This window comes from Myzus persicae, unplaced genomic scaffold (genome assembly GCF_001856785.1).
Source record: "Myzus persicae strain clone G006 unplaced genomic scaffold, MPER_G0061.0, whole genome shotgun sequence".
Lineage (NCBI taxonomy): Eukaryota > Metazoa > Arthropoda > Insecta > Hemiptera > Aphididae > Myzus > Myzus persicae.
This window is the reverse complement of record NW_019100739.1, coordinates 22,984-34,867: the sequence shown is the minus strand read 5'-3', so window position 1 is coordinate 34,867 and position 11,884 is coordinate 22,984. Positions and strand designations below refer to the sequence as shown.

At 29.7% G+C, this 11,884-nt stretch overlaps 1 protein-coding gene and 1 pseudogene across 1 annotated transcript; both read right to left on the bottom strand.

Annotated features, from left to right (window-relative positions):
* Positions 1 to 246: 246 nt before the first annotated feature.
* Positions 247 to 4,601, bottom strand: LOC111042759 (piggyBac transposable element-derived protein 4-like). Its single transcript, XM_022327462.1, has 4 exons — positions 4,178 to 4,601; positions 3,622 to 4,092; positions 2,334 to 2,483; positions 247 to 368 (listed from the first exon to the last, which is right to left on the bottom strand). Exons 1-4 carry the CDS (start codon positions 4,599 to 4,601, stop codon positions 247 to 249), a joined length of 1,167 nt encoding a protein of 388 aa, XP_022183154.1.
* A 3,341-nt stretch (positions 4,602 to 7,942) lies between these two features.
* LOC111042758 lies at positions 7,943 to 9,378 on the bottom strand (annotated as a pseudogene).
* Between the last annotated feature and the right edge of the window lie 2,506 nt (positions 9,379 to 11,884).

Below are 11,884 nucleotides of genomic sequence, written 5' to 3'. Positions count from 1 at the left end.
ATGTTACAAGACAATATCACCTATCTTTTTTTATTAACTATAAGACCTATACGAAACGAATTCAACCACTTAAACTTAACTTTTCTTACATCCAAGCTTTATTGAGTTACCTTTTATTAATATATTCCTTAAGCCAGCTGAACTTGAGTTGTTATCTATTCAGTGGGATAAATTAGTAACTGTGAATTGGACATCATATTTAGCTAAAGATAAAATTTTTGACAGCTATCATTTTTAGGCTGAAGTTTATACACACCAAGATGCAGGGGGCACTTTTGTTTTCAGACAATTGTCTGAATTTGTACTAAAAATTCTTGTTTTACCTTCCAGTAATGCCATAGTTGAAAGAACTTTCTCAATTATGAACTCTATAAAAACTAAATCTCGTAATAGGATTTCTATACCAATGTTAGAGGTTTTTCATCATTGGTTTGTCAATCATTATTGAGAATAAGGTGTCATTTAATTTCTATTAAACATTGTTGTACCATGTTCACTCCAACAAATGTCATGTATAAAAAATTTAACTCAGGACTTATGTATCCTAAACCTAACTTGATGAATCAAACGATAGTCATGATGATAATAATACTGTACTTGATGGTGATTTAATTAATTTGTTTAATGAAGTTTGTTTGCCTGATTTTTATGATTAAAATGTTGCTCTTTTATTAATATTTTGCCTATTACTATATTATGTTTAATTAGGCATTCTAATGAAAGATACAAGTTATAATATTATTTATCCATATATTAAACAATAAACATTGTTATTTAAATATTTAAAAATTGATACTCATATTGTTTTAAGCTAGTCTAAACCATTTGTAAACAATAAAACTGTTGTTGTTAATTTGAAGGTACCATGTAATTAAATAGTGCTGTACCTTTATGAAAGTTTTTTATTTATATTTGTTGTATTATGAAATGTTACTCTTTTACTACTATTTTTACTATTACTATTATGTTTATTTATTCTGAGGAAAGATTAAAGTTATAATATTATTTATACATTTAGTAAGCAATACATATTGTTATTTAAACATTTAAAAATGATGACCATATAATATAACATTTGATTCAGGTAGTATTGTGTATTTTGTATTAACTTATTTATAAAATCTTATATAATTCTGCACACCAATAACTTACAGATTAGGTATCTATAGAAGAACAAATTTATTCATTCATATTTTCAACCATAGCTAAAATTTTATATTTATGACAAATAATGTACAAATTGTGTTGAAGTTGATATTTTATAGTTGCGTGTAATAACGCCGTACAGAGTACAAAATTATGAAGAAAATGATTTTTTTTTTTTTGTTAATGATTTTGGCGGTAAATTGCGTTTTTCGTATCTTGATTTGGCGATAGTTAATTTTACAAATCTGGCAGTACTGGGTGGATCGTTGAACGAACAACGAATCGCACACGCCGATCGCCGTATTTCACGATATACTGTAAACCAGTGGCGGTTTTGGCATGTAAGTTTACATGAGACGGAAAAATATTAAATAGTAAATACACTATTACTCTAACATAAGAACAAACTTGTTAGCGCAGCCCCGCACCTAGCAAGTAGCATAGTGATGGTAAGAAATAGCAGTAGCAGTGTAATTTGCACTGCTATTTTACATTAGCAATAGCAGCCTGCTAATCAAAAATTATAAAAGCATTTTGTTTTGTTGATATTTTTCCCTGTTGCCTACCCTGATGATATTTATGATAGCGCGCCGTGCTCTATACAGTACTACTGCTATTGCTAAACTGCTATTACTTAACTGATATTGCTATTTGCTATTTACTATTTAGATTATTGTAATAGCTGTTATTTCCTTTAGTATATTAGTATTTATTTGTAATAGTATTTTAGCGAGTAGCAACTGCAACATATATAGATTGCTATTTAGCTGCTAATACTATTATCAGTAATATCTATTATCTACTATAAGCATTTTAGCCACCGCTGCACATGAATTGCGTCCCGAAATCCCTTTTCCACATGAATTGCGTCCCAAAGATATTTAACGACTACACGAATTGCGTCCCAACCATATTTAACAACTACCCGAATTGCGTCCCAACGTAAAAACATTATTTTGGGCAACTTTTAAAAGTTCCATCCACAAATATTGTATCAACTTCACTTAAAAAATTTAAATTAGTAATAGTTGAAAAAATGATTATATTATTTTCGTTTTTATTCATTAATAAAAAATTTTCATCTCTGTTAGTCTGAATATTTTCATTCAATAAAATATTGTGTAAATCAGGTAAGTTATCTGGAAGTTTTGGAATTGTCGATGACCGAGCGTGGTGTATATTATTACGAATCAAGGTTAAATCATAAGTTGTCAATGTTGGAATGTCATTTGATAAAGCTCCATGAATAAGTTTTGATGGTTTATCATAAAGTTCTTCTACAGCCTTTCTCTTTAAATTATTACTTAACTGTTGTCTATTAAATACTTCAACAGAATCTTTAATATGATTATGATCGTTAATATATTATGCACGTTCGATAATCTCATTTTCATTATTTAATTTAATGTTTTATGATACCGAAATTTGTATCCATCAATATTAAATAATGTTTTATTTTTTTCGCTTAAAATCACCGAAGTCATTTTATTGTGTTTTTAGAGTTTAAGTTTTATTTAACAGATAATGAAGGTTACACAAACGTTTACACCAACAACACGATCGAAATCGAACTAAAATTATTATAGGCTTTACAGTACGTTTATCGTTCATGCAATCGTTTAAACAAAACCGGACGCAATTCATGTAGTAGATTAGATAATGCCGGACGCAATTCGTGTACCCGCTTATCAAATTTTTTATTTCGGGACGCAATTCGTGTGTAGCCTTAGCCACACGCGTTATAATGTTATATCAGCAATTTATTATAAATTGGTAATTATATTATTGTATTCTGATAATCTGATTTCTGTTGTACTATGCCACTGTGGTCTGTGGTTTACTGGTCTGTACTCTGTGGATATTATAAAACAGTTCACAATTGACACACGACTCGATTAAGAAATACAAATATGTTTTTGCTATTGTTATACTTCACTAATGACAGTTAAGTTGTTCAAAATAACTTATTAAAATATTTCAATTAAATTTACTTGTTCTATATTAAAATAAATATATTTTATAAGTCTGTAAGTATTTAGTTTAACCTTCCAGTGGACGCGCCATTATTTGAAACAAGAGTGTTCGCGCGTTGTAAATTTTTCAACAGTCCTAATATGCTGTGATAGTCGTACATATTACATCTAATAATGAAATAAACAATAGGTACGTTCACAAAGTTGTTTTTATTTAAATACTATTATAATTATATTCTATTAAAAATCAATACATCTTATTATTATTACATAAAAAATTAAAATTATTTTTAGTATTTGTTTACAGTAGAAAATTATTCAGAATTGTCATTGTCATCGTTATTAGAACACTTTTCACAAATAATAATTTTTTTTGAATGGAGCTTACATATAAATCGCATACACTAGGTGCACTTCATAGATGTAGCCGCATTTTTTTTTCTCCCACATTCGAAGCAAGTTCCTCGTTTTGAAGGGGGGGTTGTAGAAACATCTGATGTACTTGGAACAGCATATTTTATTTTCAAAAAAGATGATATGTCCGATGGTAAACTTGAGATTTGAGCTCGAGAAGCAAGATGTTCCTTCATTAGATCAAATGCCAATGTTTTCAAAAATAATCTTCTTATTTTAGGGGCATTGTTATGTTTATAGTATGAAAACAGTACCTGAGCATTTATTCCAGCAATATTCATCAAAGAATAAAAAATTACAAGTGGCCACCTTTTTGTAATTCTAGAGACTGAATATGCCGCACACATTTTATCTACTGTATCAACTCCATCTTTGGTACAATTATAATCCATAATTATTTCTGGTTTACGAGTTTCTACATCAATTTTTGAATCATGGTGCATAGTTGAAAGCAAAATAACTGCCTTGTTTTTTCGTGGTACGTATGACACTAATGTTTTATTTTTTTGAAACCCGAACACGCTCGAACCAACTTCTTTTTTTTTATCTGGTAAAAATTCTGTAGGTATTTCTCGCTTGTTTTTTTTTCAAAGTTCCAGTTAGAGTAATTTTTTTTTGTAATAAGTAATCTGCAAGTGGAATACTGGTATACCAGTTGTCAGTGGTAAGATTTCGTTTAGAGTTTTCGATGGGTGTTACTAATCGTTTCACGATATCAATTGGTGAATTAGAAACCTCATACGTACCAGGTGGTTGTTTTCCAACATAAATCTCTATTTTACTCGTGTAAAATGTTTTTGCATCACATAATGCAAACATTTTGATGCCATATTTGGCCGGTTTACTTGGGATATACTGTATCCATTGACACCGACCACGAAATGGGTGTAACATTTCATCAATAGTAGTATATTCACTCAAATTATAATTCTGATTGATATTTTTCAAGAAAAGGTCAAACGTAGTACGAATAGGAGCCAGTTTATCAATCACCCGTCTTTCAGCTCTAGTTTCGCGATCGTCAAATCTGAGGCAGCGACACAAAAACAAAAATCTTTTGTAGCTCATAGTGCCCTAGTTATTTCTATACCAGAACCATCCGCCGACCATAATTCTTTTACATTAGCATGATGAGCTTTCTTTATACCAATCAAAAATAAAAGTCCAAAATAAGCCAGTATTTCACATCTTGAAGTATCTAAGCAGTCTCGGGGTCTAGAGTATTGAACTCGTTGTCTCATATTACTAATATACATATTAGTGCACGTTACTATTTCGTCAATCATGTCAAGATCAATTATTTTTAGAAATGCATCTATCTCACTAACGATATTTCTAGCACACTCCTTTGGACCGGGAACCACGTTTATTATATTATGTTGCCTAATTTTTGAAGTTGTAAACTCTTTTTGTTGCCATTTAGTTATTTTATCTTTTCCTATATAGAATGTACTGTCCCCCAAACTAGTATCTAGATCTGATTCATTGTCTGAAAAATCTTGTTCAGAATTGCTTTCGTGGTCACTTACCTCCACATCTTCGATGCTTAGATCACTATCACTCTCTTGGTCATCAACACAGTCTATTTCAGTTGAAATGTCTTGCAGTAAACTTTGAATTTGCTCAACTGTCATATGATCCGACCTAAGACATAGTATAAATAATATCGATTATTAGTACGTACCAAAACGTATACAAATAATAAAAGAAACATATTATAAAAAAAATTAAAATGTATATATTATAATTATATATTGCATAGTGATATAAAACAATACTTACATATTTTTGTTCTTATTACCACACAAAAATAAAAATGACAAAATAAGTCAGATACAACGAACGACGCGTTTTATGTTTGGCGTAGGTACACGGAATGGCGCGTGTTGTATTTTGTGACAACACTATAAGTACTTCGTCGATTGCCTGCAATAAAGTGAACTGAAACAATAGTCTAAAACGTAGATAATAACATTACAGAGGAATACCCATGACCGCCGATAAGATAAAAATAGAATAAAAGTTGAATAAACAAATAAATATAAAACTGTTGTATTATTTACAACAGCGCGCCCGCTGGAAGGTTAAATAAAAAATAATTTATTTAACAATTATATAGGTATATTACATAGTGTTTACATAACTATATCTTAAAATAAGAATACAATTCTAAACAATTTATGTATTTTGGTTCAAGAAAAGTAACAAGAAAAAAATGAAGAAATTAAAACTGATTTACAAATTCACAAAAAAAATCAAAATTGTTTTTTATGAAGATGGCTGAAAATAAAGAAAAAGTAGTTTCAGTCTTTTTTGACATGATGCAGACTCAGCCTTCACCCAAACTCAGTGTAACTGATGTTTTTTACTGTCGTCAAGTTTGGCTTTATAACATAACATTTGTAATAAATTCAGAGGGTATGGAAAATAAAAATACTTGTCACACCTATACGTGGCTAGAAACTGAAAGCGGCAGGGGACCTAATGAAATATGTTCAGCATTAATTTCTTTTTTTAAACTATTTGGAAGTTAAAATAAAGCAAACCATGTCCCCAGATCAGTATCCTGAAACTTTAAATTAGTTCTCAGATTCTTGTTCTGCTCAGAACAAAAATAAGTTTATGATAACTACATTATATACTATATAAATTATAAATCTTCTGTGTTTAATAACATTGATCACATATTTCCAGTTCGAGGCCATAGTTACATGCCTCAGGATAGGATGTTTGGAGTGTTTGGACGAATAGAGCACAAAAGCTCTACAAAAGCTTAGGAAAAAAGAAAATATTGTGTCACCTAGTGAGTATTATGATGTTTTTAAAGAAGAAACCTCAGTTCATGTCTATGGCCAAGACTTTTTGATGTACAATTTTAAAAATGCAACAACAAGAAAAACAAAATCAGTTTTAGGTTTTAAAACTACAGAACAAAAGGTATTTTCTTACGTGAAAGGGTTACACACGTTTGGTATAACACCATCTTATACAGATACACCTGTTCGAGCAGACATTTTAAAGAGGAAATATAATCCTAAATTATTTGAAAATAATTTAGAAGTTTTACCAAAAACAAGTCACCTAAAACCAGCAAAAAAAAGGATGTAGCTAGTTTATTAAAATATTTTTTGTATACCTGAAGATGCAAAACAATTTTATAATGATGTGATGCAAGATAGGTACTGCTAATCATATTGTTCGTGATAATGAAAACCCTGAAGGTACAGCTTATTATGATGAAGATGAATGTTAACATATTTGTATTATATTTATAATAAGTAATAATATTCAAGTTAGTTAAATATTTATTTGAATATTAAAAAACATTGTAGGTTAGTTAACATTGTATTAACCCAATAATTGTATGTATATATTTTTTTTGAGAGAGAAGTGATGACATTTTTTTTAAATCATAAAAAGTTTTAAATATTTATTCATAAAATAAAGATATATTAGTTTAAAGTTCAATAGAAAATTGTAATATCATACATCAATAATTTATATTTTTTTTTGCTAAGAAGTATTTTATTTTTCAAAACTGTCTATTTCTGCAAAAAATATATCATTTTCTGCAAAATTTCCTATTTCCTACTATCTTTTTCTCTTGAGGTACTATTTCCTAAAATAGTCCCTTTTGATCAAAATCCTTTAGTATAAAGTTTGATTGAACTTTTTCTATAGATAGAGTGTAATTTAGTTATTATATAACTTCCATAGATCTTGGAACAAAAAAAGGAACAAATCTAGTTTAGAGTCCACCCGAAGTTTTCACTTTTTTTTTCGAAACCTATGTAAATCAGTTTTAAAAACGATGGTTTAATAATAATTTGGCGGAAATCAATAGTTTTTGAGGTATAACATTTTCAAATTTGAGTTTTTCGGCAATTTAGTTAACCCTACTTTAGGCGCGTCGACATTTTTTATGTGGTTGGGCGCGTGGGGGACAGTTGTCAACCATAAATAATTTATTGATTTCAATTATAAATATTTATAATTTATTACTGTTTTTATTATTAAACGTCAAAATTTACATTATTTATTTATAATTATTTTATTACTTGTGATTAGAAAGATATAAATAGCTTATACATTTTTTTTTTATAGTACACAATTTTTACATATGTCTTTTAAATGGTCACCGCACATCCACTTATTACATTTACAACACCACCTTCTGGTAGTTTTATCACGCGCTCGTCCACAATCATAACATAGACCTCTGGATCCATCTGGTCTTTCTGTCTCTATAGCTACCGTATCCTTTTCTCCTAACAGAATTTTGGCACGTCTTCGAAGTTCAATTGGAAGTGTTTGTATTGTAGATCTAAATTGAATTTGTGGTTTTATTAGTTCCCACGACAAGTCTTGTAAAAAATCGATTCTTTTTACTTTTATATTTTCCGTTATTATTATTTATTAGCTTTATAAATACATAGTGCATTTATTGCAGCCACGTTCAAAAGATTATAAAATATAACCATTTCCCAGCGTTTTGTGTTACGTGCTACATTATAATTTTGACAATATTGATCAACCAAATCAACACCAGTTTTAGTCCTATTATAGAATGTAATTATATCTGGTTTTTTTTTGTCACCTGTTTCTTCGTCTATTGCATCATCGTGATGCATAGACGAGATTGCTAAAACCGTTTTATTTTTTTTCGGACAATATGAAACCAATGTACATTCTTTTTGGAATCCAAATACTGAAGACGTTTCAACTCGTTGTTTGTTTGGTAAAATTCTTTTGGAATTTCTCGTTTATTTTAAGAACTCTACCTACATATGTAAGTTTTTTTTCTTTCAAACTGATAATCAAAGGCATACTGGTAAACCAGTTGTCACCCGTAATATTACTATTTGTTCCAAAAATAGGTTCAACTAATCGCAAAACTACATCTTGAGAAGCATTACTAATTTTGTATGGTCCGTCGGGTTGTACACCGAGATAGGTCTCTAAATTTAAAGTATAGACAGTTCTAGGATCAACTAGGGCAAATGTTTTTATGCCATATTTTGGCCGGTTTACTCGGAATATATTGCCTAAATGGACATTTTCCTCGAAAAGCTAATAGCTGCTCGTCTATGGTCACATATTCACTGGGGCAGTAATATTTTTGAAAATTATCAACCATCAATGTAAAAATATCTCTAATAGAAGCTAATTTGTCAAATTGTTTACGAACCGCTCGATCATGCACATAATCAAACCGTAAACATCTTACAAGAAAACGAAATCTCTTTTCACTCATAGTTAAATAACATGACTCCATTCCATTTCCTTTTGAATTGTCCCAAAGTTGATGTATATTTTTACGGGAGCACCTAAATGATCCTATTTGGTATAATAGTCCAATAAAGGTTCTAATTTCTGTTACGCATGTAAGCCTCGCGTCTCGACTTCGCTGAAATTTGTCACGGATTGATTCAATATAAATATTTGTACAATGCGTTATAATTCTAGTAATATTATCGTCAATAAATAATTTTAAAATTTCAATTTGAGACTTTTTTCCACGTACTTCCCTTCTAGGGCCAGGAAGATGGGTTATAATATTATGTGCACGTGTACGGACATTTACAGGAGGTTTTATTTTACACCACTTTGTTTTTCCATCTTTTCCTATGTAAAAATTATCGGCATTTTCACGGACCTCGTCTATCTCGTAATCAGTTGCCTCTTCTTCAGAATTGGTATCGTGATCACTTCTAAGTACAATATCCTCATCTGAATCACTATCCTCTCCAAAAGATTCTTCGTCACTACTAAAATCATGGAACCAATTTTGAATTATATTTTCGTCTAACGTCCTCTCAAGTCTCATTCTTTTATTATTTGACATATTAAACTAAATAAATAAAAATGTGAACAAAATATTACCCAACTATTGATTTTATATTGTTATTTATTATATATTTTTACCTGAGAGATTCCGAATATTTTATTGCAAAGAAAGTCGCGTGGTGGACACTTGTCGCCCAATACGATAAATAAATTTATATAACAGTTCCGAACCACAGCACTTCGGTAAATGAGTCAAAAAACGTTTCACGTATGTCTAAATGAGAGGTACTAGAGATAACAAAGTCGTAAATTGCATTCGATAAGAATAATCTAATTTTAAAATATACTGGGTGACATCTGTCCACCACGCGCCTAACGTAGGGTTAAATAAGTAATTTAAACACGTTTCTGATCATTGCCATGTGACGCGTATTGTTATGAGTTCGGACCCGGCCAAAGAACTTATCTTTTTGCCTTTTTTAAAAAAAATTCATTTCGTTAGATGGGAACATTACGATTCGATAAATCGACAAATGCGATTTCTCGAAGAACGTGCCTTTCCTTGTTGACTGTTTAAAGTCACACCTCACTTTTTTTTATTAACTGTAGACCACTCTCTGCAGTCTGTACCGCCAAACAAATCCATCAGCGTAGTCCCCGTGCTGGCACAAATTCGCAAAATGACAATTTTTACATTTGAGGCTATTATTTTTGGCAATAAGACCCCATAATTGAAGTTTTTCAATAACTGGCATTGACAACGGACTGTCTTCATTATACTCAAATAATTTAAACAATTTAACAACGGACCACATGATAAAATAAAAATTTCAAAAGTATGTAAGTCACGTGTGACGAATACTGCTTTAGAAACAGTTATCTTTGAACCAAAGATAAGTATTACCTTTTATTTACGGTCGAAAACATTATGCATCTTTATCTTAAATCATAAACAATCTAACATCCGCATACGAACATTTGCACGTCCGATAACAAACATCGAATTAACGTATTATTATTGAATTTTTATAGCACCGAGTCACCTATATACCCCGGTGCACACGAATTGCGTACCAAAACAGGTAGACGAACCTTTTTGAACGAATTGCGTCCCGGACGCAATTCGTGTTACCTTTTAATTTAACATTTTTTTTGAGCTTTCCAGTGGTTTCCAAATTTATTTTTGATTTTGATATTTTTAAATTAAAAAAAAATAATAATAATAATAATTAAATACGTATCATTAACATAATAATGTTAAATGAAAACTTGTTTTTAGTGGTTTGTACTTTTGGGCCGGAGCTATACATGGCGTATTTGCCATTATGCATTATGCACGTAGAACCAGTTACCCTCAATTACCAAATAATATCAATGAGGTTCATTCTATTTTAAACTGTATAGGAATTAAAACTATAGACAACGAACAATTTGTACTACTTAATAACTCTGACAATGGGATAGTTATGTTTTCATGCCAATCTAACGTGAGCTTTTTTAGTAAAATAAGTGTATTTTACGTAGATGGTACTTTTGATTATTGTACTAAATTTTTCTGTCAGTTATTCACGATTCATGGATTACATAATGGTTTTTATATTCCACTTGTATTCTTTTTATTAAAAGATAAGCAAACATTAAGTTACTTTGAAGCATTTAAAGCAATTAATCACGAAATAACCAAAATAAATGTGGGATTTACTCCAAAAATAATTTACGTGGATTTTGAAAAAGCAATACATAATGCCATTAATAGAATATGGCCAACAACCTTAATAAGAGGTTGTCGATTTCATCTCGGCCAATCTTGGTGGAGAAAAATACAAGAACTAGGTTTGGCTTCAGACTATATCCTAAATAATGAAATAGGCAAGTACTTAACATTGACGTTTGGATTATCTTTCCTAGAACCACACGAGGTTGGAGATTTTTTTTCGTTTGAAATGTCTGCTATTCAACCAGACGAACACAAAATTATAGAATTTGCTAACTATTTAGTAGATACATATATAAGTGAAAATTCAATATTTCCTCCAGAATTGTGGGCAGAAAAAAGTTGTAGCTCACAAAGAACAACGAATGCATGCGAATCTTTCCATTCGAAATTTAAAAAATGTTTTGATTCTCCTCACCCAAATATATATAAATTTATAGAAGTTTTAAAAAATATGCAAACTGATACCAAAATATTAATAAGAAGTAGTCTAGAAAAACAACGAGTACCTAGAAAAGCAATAAGGCAAAGAGTACTATTTATAGAAAATAAAATTAAACAATTAAAAAATAATGAGATTACAATTAAAGATTATGTTAATACATTAGCCAATAAATATAAATACAGAAAATGATAATATTATATTCTTACAATTATTAAATTTACATTTTTTTTATAAATAGGTATGTGATTGATTATGACATTATTATATTTTTACAGTTCAATTTTAATTTTTTTTATAAATAAGTATGTTATTATGACTTTTAATTTATATTATTATGATATTATTATATTTTTACAATTATTAAATTTAAATTTTTTTATTTAACTTGACATAGCTTTATTATGG

What these genes read in the sequence shown, in the direction of transcription:
- LOC111042759 (XM_022327462.1), bottom strand. Translation starts at nt 4,601, where the DNA reads ATGAGCTACAAAAGATTTTTGTTTTTGTGTCGCTGCCTCAGATTTGAC. An exon ending in CACTGACAACTGGTATACCA is followed by an intron (nt 4,093 to 4,177) that starts GTATTCCACTTG and finishes AAATACCTACAG; the next exon opens with AATTTTTACCAGATAAAAAA. An exon ending in TTATGATTTAACCTTGATTC is followed by an intron (nt 369 to 2,333) that starts GTAATAATATAC and finishes TAGTTTTTATAG; the next exon opens with AGTTCATAATTGAGAAAGTT.